This window comes from Heteronotia binoei, chromosome 6 (assembly GCF_032191835.1).
Source record: "Heteronotia binoei isolate CCM8104 ecotype False Entrance Well chromosome 6, APGP_CSIRO_Hbin_v1, whole genome shotgun sequence".
NCBI classification, from domain to species: domain Eukaryota; kingdom Metazoa; phylum Chordata; class Lepidosauria; order Squamata; family Gekkonidae; genus Heteronotia; species Heteronotia binoei.
This window is the reverse complement of record NC_083228.1, coordinates 107,016,161-107,023,862: the sequence shown is the minus strand read 5'-3', so window position 1 is coordinate 107,023,862 and position 7,702 is coordinate 107,016,161. Positions and strand designations below refer to the sequence as shown.

General features: G+C 52.5%; 1 protein-coding gene across 1 annotated transcript; it reads right to left on the bottom strand.

Moving 5' to 3' along the window:
* Positions 1-2,936: 2,936 nt before the first annotated feature.
* On the bottom strand, positions 2,937-6,489 carry ZIC1 (Zic family member 1). Its single transcript, XM_060242315.1, has 3 exons — positions 5,483-6,489; positions 4,116-4,279; positions 2,937-3,244 (listed from the first exon to the last, which is right to left on the bottom strand). Exons 1-3 carry the CDS (start codon positions 6,480-6,482, stop codon positions 3,047-3,049), a joined length of 1,362 nt encoding a protein of 453 aa, XP_060098298.1. The 5' UTR covers positions 6,483-6,489; the 3' UTR covers positions 2,937-3,046.
* Between the last annotated feature and the right edge of the window lie 1,213 nt (positions 6,490-7,702).

The following is a 7,702-nucleotide window of genomic DNA, read 5'->3' as shown; positions in this document are numbered from 1 at the left end:
TGAATTCTGCTGCGAAATGGGGGGAAGGGAGGAGGAGACAGAGGCAGACTTGTCTGGTACGCGAAGGAGGCCTGCATCTCCAGCCTGACATTTCGGACCAGGACGCTCCCATCCCATCTCTACGGCTCAGGCCCCAAACTTGGCCAGGGGTCTTGCCATTTCCTTGGGCTTAAGCAGTCGCCGATGCTTTCGGCGACGGCTGCTCCCTGGGAAGCTTCTCTGCGTTTCTCTGCAACTTTCTTTCCAGTAGCTACAAGCCCAGCAAGGTGGCGCTCTTGGCACTGAAGGCGCTGCTGAGAAAAGGAGCTGCTCGACTGAATAACAATTTCCAGAAAGTGAAGTTTTTTAAAAAAGAGAGAGAGAGAGAGAGAAGGGAAAAGAAAGGAAGAAAAGACCAAACTGGACCGTATCGGACGGTTTCTTTGCGTCTGGAGGAAAAGCCATCAGAACCAGCCCCTGTCATCCCTATCTTCAAGGCAAGGCCTAGGGAAGCTAAAAAGGCCCAGGCCCAGCCCACGACTATGTTTACTGTCTCCAAGGCAAACAATATACATTGTGCCCTAGGGCGCTGGTTTGCTGGGCCTATGTTGGGAAGAAGAGGTGCTTCCTGGATCCAAAGTACAGACTTTCTCCTCCTCTTCCAAATCCTCTGGGCCCTAACTGTTGGCATAGTGCGGCTAAATACTGCACACAAACACCTTCTCTCGCTCACTCTCTCTCTTGCTCTCACCTAGAGACAGGTTTTAAAGAAGCTTGTGGAAGGCCATCTCGGCCTTGGAGAAGGTGAGCAGGTGCCTTTCACCCCGTGACATCAATCCCAGAACAGAGAGAGCGAGAGAGCGCTTGCTTGCTTGCTTTCGCCCAGCTCATGATCTGTGTTGTCTGTTGATATGTTGTCTGCTTAATGGGGCGGTCATGCAAGCTACGCCGAGGAACAAAGCCCAGCGGTTCCTGCGAGCCTGCGCGAAGTTAACGGAAGCGCCGCTGCTTGCAAATCTATCAAACTAAACTGCAAGGGAGACAATCTGATTTAGAGAAAAAGGCGTTCTGCCACAGTCATTAAGCACAAGTAATTTAGATTTTTTTAAATATATATTTATATATATCTATATTGTCTTCTCATTTACAAATTTACTGTATCACCGCCAGCCAATGGAACGAATTTCTTAAGTAAATGGGGGGGAAAATAAAAGAGATAATCAAACGGCATCAACTCCCAGCCCTCCCTCCCTCCCTGGATTGCTTCATTTTGTTGGCGGTGGGGTGGGGGGGGGACTATTAACGCCGGCGAAACAGTAGAAATTATAATAACAACGACCATAACACAGGACAGGATTGATTGAAATCAACATCAGGTTGGGAAGAATAACAATGAGGCGTTTTTAGGAATATGGAACTGGGGCGGGCAGAGAGGAGGAGAAGGAGGCCTGGCGGAGATGAAATGCTTAAAAGAAGCTGGAGCTACAGCCTCTCTATTTACAAAACAAAACCACTCACACAAACTCCTGACAGAAATTATCTCAACCATTCCTGCCGATAGCAAAAAGCATGTTCATTTTAAGAAATTGTCCCACTCCAAGACAGATACGTGGAGGGGGGGGGGGGTCTGCACTATTGACATCCATGGGGCACCTTGCATCTATTATTATTATTATTATTATTACATCATCTGAATTACATTTCAGTCTCAAACTTTTAAAACATACAACTATGCATTACCGCATCACTCTTAACCTAACGCCAGCAGAGACATGTTGGTCGCTCCCATTGATATTAAGGTGGCTGCTTTGGAGATGGCCGACTGGGCGATGGGCGGCCGAAGGGGTTCTGGGTGGGGGAACCGCCTCGTGGGCCCAGTCCAAAGCTCACTGTCCTAGACCCTAGCTGCGTTGCAGCACCAGGCTGAGTCACAATAAGGATTCCTACCACGGCATTCTGGGATTTCAGAATCTTTAATAAGGTACGAAATGTTACCAAACAGTTCTGTAAACTAAATTGTACATACCAATTCTTCTATCCATAAATATTGAATATCTGTAACATGTATAACCGGACCTTTACATGCGGATAAATATGGAAAATTAGGAAGTATATACAGTATGTGGTTGTATTTTCCAAAAGCAACGGAGAGGTTATAGTTTATAGCTTTTTTTTAATATCACTTTACATAAACAAATGTAACAGTTTGACACGCAGATCCAGGCTTGCACTATACGAATTTCTTGACAGGACGTGTAACAACATTTTACTGCACTACTTAGACTGGACTTGGCGACGAAATGTTTGCACTTTATACAAAAGAAAAAGCACATTAATACAATAATAATATCCTTGTTAGATCGACGTTTAGACTGTAATAATACAAAGTAATTCACATTTTGGTACACATTTACTAGAACATCCTTGCCATTCAGTACAAATAGTAGATTTACTAACTCCTCCCTCCTTTGCCCCCCCTTCCACCTCCTCCCCCTCCCTTCCCCTATTCCCCTCCCCCCACATATATGCAAAGACCACAATTCCACATATCCCCTTATTCAACTTGTGGTATGGCTATTTACAAAATCAAACAGTACATTGTAAGCTAATATTTCTGTATTTACAGAAAGAAGGAAGGAAAGGAAGAAAGAGAGGAAAGAAAAGAACCAGCAACCAGGGCCGCTGCCCAGAAAGGACAAGCACTTCGACAATCCCAGTCAGTGGTTTCATTCCAAAAAGCCCTGCGACGCTGGCACAGACTGCCCGGGGAACCCTGCTCTTCTCAGGCGCCCCACAAAGCCCCTTCCCAAGCCTTCTGACCCAAACGCGACGAAACCCAAAGCAAAACAACAGAAATGGAAGGAACGACCGGGAAACGAAACAAAAAGAAACCCAATCTAAATGCTTGATTTGATTCAGTCTTGGGTTTACTGGCAGCATTAAAAAAGAAAAAGAAAAAGAAAACAAAAGCACCCAAACCAAGCCAAAAAAAAAAAAAAGTCGATGTGTTCATTAATTTTTGGAGTCTTTTTAAATAGGCTGAATTTGCGTTCGTTCGTTCGTTTGTTTAAACGTACCATTCGTTAAAATTTGACGTGAGCGTGCTGTGGCTGGACGTGTGATGGACTGCTGAAGACGAAGGGGATAAGGAGCTGGTGGTTTGGTTTTCTGTCGATGGAGAAACGATGGTTGGAGGGGTAGAAGATTCGTAACCCGAACTGGCCGCGGGAGAAGGCTGCGATCCCTGGGAGGACGACTCGTGGACCTGGAAGACAGCGAAACAGATCACAGGAAGGGAAAGGGGCGCGAGGCAGGGCGGGGCGGGGGTGTGCCCCGCAGACCCGCGCGCAAGTTTCTCACGAGAGAGCTCTACAGTTGTACAAACAGAGAAACCTACACTGGGGTGAGGGGTGAGGGGGGGGGACAGTCGCCGGCCTAACCAATCCAGCTCGGTTTCCAGGCTGAACTCGAAATGCCCCTGGAGGCGGCTGCGGGGGAGCAGGCCCGTGAAGGTGGGAATCCGGCCTCCCAAATCAGGCGGTTGGGCTACTTTCGGCTCCAGCTTGGACTCTGACCTCTCCCGCCCCAAGAGCCTCTTCTCTGCTAACTTGCAGCCCCGGGAGACGCAAAAGACCCGCCAGAGCAAAGCAAAGCAAAGCTTGCAACAACAAGGCGCGAGTTGGTGTGCCTGCCCGCCTGCTCCCCTTTTCGTCTCCCTCCACCCACCCAACCGCGAATTCGTGTCTTCCCTCGAATTCCCTCCCCTGCAGCCGGGCCCCGCCTGAAGCAGCCCAGCCGGAGACCATTCGCTCGAGCCCAAGAGCCAAGCTTCCCTTCCAGCGTCCGGCAACGCAGCTCCAAAAGCCTGCCAGCCACCGCAGCCTCCCCCTCTTGCAAGCCCCTTGGCAGCAGGGCGAAACAATGCGGGCCAAAGGCTTCCCGTTTCCTGCCTGCAGCCTCCAGTCGCTTCTGTTGAACCCCCCTCTTTCCCCCCTCCCCTCCTCCCCGATTCCCGCCCCCCCTCCCAGGGCAGCCCGGTCCCCAGCAGCGCCTTATCGGAGCGGCTGGGCAAAGCCGAGAGGCGGCGAAGGCCAAGCGGGCTGCGAAGCTCCCAGCGCCTCCGGAAGTGCGTTTACCTTCATGTGTTTGCGGAGGGAGCTCGGGTGGGTGTAGGACTTGTCGCACATTTTGCAGAGATAAGGCTTGTCGGAGGTGTGGACGTGCATATGCTTTTTGCGGTCGCTGCTGTTGGCGAAACGCCGGTCGCAGCCCTCGAATTCGCACTTAAAGGGCTTTTCACCTAGCGCAGAAACAAACAAAGTCGACCCAGTTAGAATTCGGGCGGATACTTTTAAAAAATATATTATTATTATTATTGCTTTTGAATTATATCAAGCAAGCATACTGATCTACTGGAACTTCAACTACAACTTCCTGCACACACTGAAAAACAGAGCCTAGAAATTTTCTTTCTTTCTTTCTTTCTTTCTTTCTTTCTTTCTTTCTTTCTTTCTTTCTTTCTTTCTTTCTTTCTTTCTTTCTTTCTTTCTTTCTTTCTTTCTTTCTTTCTCTTCTTTCTCTTTCTTTCTCTGCCTTCATTTTCACCACCTGCATTTTTATCCTCAAAGGGACGTCTGGCAACACAGTATCCCCCCCCCCACTCCAAGGACAACGCCTCTGGGGTTCAGTTGCCGCATTTATGGCTAAATCAAACTGTTATATTATCGCCTCTTTCCTCCACCCCACTTATTTAACATGCAGCATCCATATATCCTTCTGCGACTGTACAGTTGTTAAACTTCCAGCGCATTATACAGCTCTGAATAAGCTACTCAATCATAATAGCTACCGCTCCGGATTCTTAGATAAACAAACGGCAGTTTAAAAAAGAGAAAGGGGGGTGGTGGTGGAGGAGGAAAGGACGAGGCGTTGGTGATTTACAGGAGATTTCAACGATCCCAGCCCCTGCGTGCCCGTGTAATAACAGATAAATCCGTACAGCTCAGATTACTTACAATTGCGCCACATAATTAAATATTTACAGAGGGAGGGGAAAAAATTATCGCTGCGAAAGCTGGGTCTCGCCAGTCATATATTTACCAGGCGTTCTCACTGCAAGACAGTCAGGGCCCGAGACTACCAATTAATTAAAACCAATAAATTTTAACAATTCACATCGCTGCCATCTTTCTCCTTGCTGCCCCGACTCCCTTCTTTCTAGCCTGCTCGATTCCTTCTGCCCAAAATGTATAATTCCCCACCTCCCATTTAAAATAGGTGTGGGGGGGAGAGAGAGAGGGAAAATAATTTGAGCTCCATGGCACACATTTTTGAAAATGAAACTCCCCGGCTGACTGAACGGGGCTCGGCGTTGATTTCGGGAAAAATCCGTCTCTCGGGCTCCTCCCTTTCGCCCCCTCTCACAAAACTGCCCTTAAATTCCTTGGGAGCAAGAGGGACCCCCCGAAGGCCGCCGGGCCGGTGTTTGGGCCGGGGGACGTACCTGTGTGCGTCCTTTTGTGGATCTTGAGATTCTCGGAGCGCGCGAAGACTTTCCCGCATCCCGGGAAAGGGCAAGGAAAAGGCTTCTCGCCGGTGTGGACTCGAATGTGGTTGACCAGTTTGTATTTGGCTTTGAAAGGCTTCCCTTCGCGGGGACACTCTTCCCAGAAGCAGATGTGGTTGGACTGCTCGGGCCCGCCGACGTGCTCCACCGTGACGTGAGTCACCAGCTCGTGCATGGTGCTGAAAGTTTTGTTGCAGGACTTTTTGGGGTTGGCCAGCTGCTCGGGCTCGATCCACTTGCAGATGAGCTCCTGCTTGATGGGCTGGCGCATGTAGCGGAAGAAGGCCCCGGCGCCGTGGTGGGCTGCCATGTTCATGTTCATGTGGCCGTAGCCGTGGAGCTGGGGCGAGGCGTAGTGCTCGGAGCGCGGGCTGGTCACCTGGCCGTACTGTTCCGGCCGGCCGTACATGTCTCCCGAGAAGCCCAGGCGCATCTGCCCGTTGACCACGTTGGGCGAGGCGTGGCCGGCCGCCTGCTCGTGGAGGCCCGGGAAGAGGAGGTGGCCGGCCGCCTCGCCGTGCCCGTGGGGGCCCCCGAAGCCGCCGGCCGCCGCCGCCGAGGCGAAGAGGCTGTGCTGGGCACTGGCCGCCGCCGCCTCGCCGAAGCCGCGGTTGCGGAAGAGGAAGTCCCGCGTGGAGTTGAAGGCGGCGGCGCTGGAGTAGGAGCCGACGTGGCCCGGGTGGTGGTGGTGGTGGTGGTGGCCCAGGGCGGCGGCGGCCGCGTAGCCCGGCGCCTGCGAGGTGAAGGCGGTCTGGCCGGCCGAGGCCAGCTCGTGGCTGCTGGGGTTCAGTTTGAAGGCGCCCATGCCCGCGTCGGCGAAGGGGTTGATGCCCAGCCCCACCTCGCGCTCAGACACCTCGCCCGCCGAATGGTGCCGCGAGGAGCCGAAGGTCGTCACGCCGATGGCCGGGTACTGCGGCCCGGCGTCCAGCAGCATCTTCAGCGGCGGCCGAGCGAGCCGAGCGAGAGAGCCGAGCCGGGAGGGAGGGAAGCAGGGAGGACCGAGCAGCAGCGGCAGCCGCGGCCGAGAGAGCCAAGGAGATTGCCGGGAAGAGCCGCCGCCGAGCCCAGCAGCTTCTTCTTGCTCTTCGCCTCCTCTCGCCTGCTGCAAAAAGTCCGCGTCCGGCTCCGCTAAGGCGACCACATCAGGAACAACTCCCCCCTCGACATCCGCGCACCAAAAAACCAAACAAAAAAAGCCAGCCAAAAAAAGAAAAAAGAGCGATCCCAAGCCCGACAGACCCACCGCCAAAAACCCGAGAGGGGCGGGCGAGGGTCGGGGGAAGGTGGGAGCCGAGGGAGGAGGGGGGGGAGGAAAAGAAATCTAGAAGCAGAGGAAATCGGAGGGAAAGAAAAGGGACATCGGCGCGCACAAAAAGAGAACGAGAGAGAGCCCCGGTCGCCCCCCTCCCTCGCTTGCCTCTCGGACTGCACTTTCCGGGGGGCTCCGGTGGGGAGGAGGGAGGGAATTCAAAAGACCCCGCTTGCAAATAACAATGGGGAGGCGAGAGGGAGAAACAGGCACATCGCGGGAGGAAGGGGGGGGGGAGGAGAGAGAGGCGCAGCCCCAAATTAAACTTCCTTCAGCCCGGGATTTATATATATATAGATATACGTATATCTACGCATATAGACACACACACACACACATACACGCATATATATCTACAAAAGAGGCTAGAGGAATGCAGGCACCGAGCAAGCGGTTTTCTCTTCTCTTCCAGCTCTTGCGCTCTTTTCTCCTTCCGTCTCTTTTTCCCCCTCCTTTAGCTTTTTTTCCTCTTCACTTTCTCTCTCTCTCTCTTTTTGCCCTGCTTTAGAGAGGGGAAAAAAAAAAACCAACCCGGCGCAAATCATGCACAATATTGTCTTTTGCGGTTTATCTTCCTGGGGAGAAACTTTCACCTCCTCAGCCGGGCGGTGAACGCGAGACTGATAGCGGCAATCATTCCTGCAGATAAATGAATTGAAAAGACGACACCGTCCCCCCCTTGATGAATGAGAGAAGGGGGAGGAGCGACGTGGAGGCCGACGTCGCCGATCATTGGTGCCCGCCAGCTCCCACTGGCGTTTGCAGCTCCCTCCTTCCTCGCCGACGAAGGGTGCGCAAAGCCTCGCGCCTCTCCTGATTGGCCGGCCCTGCTCATCAATCCCAGG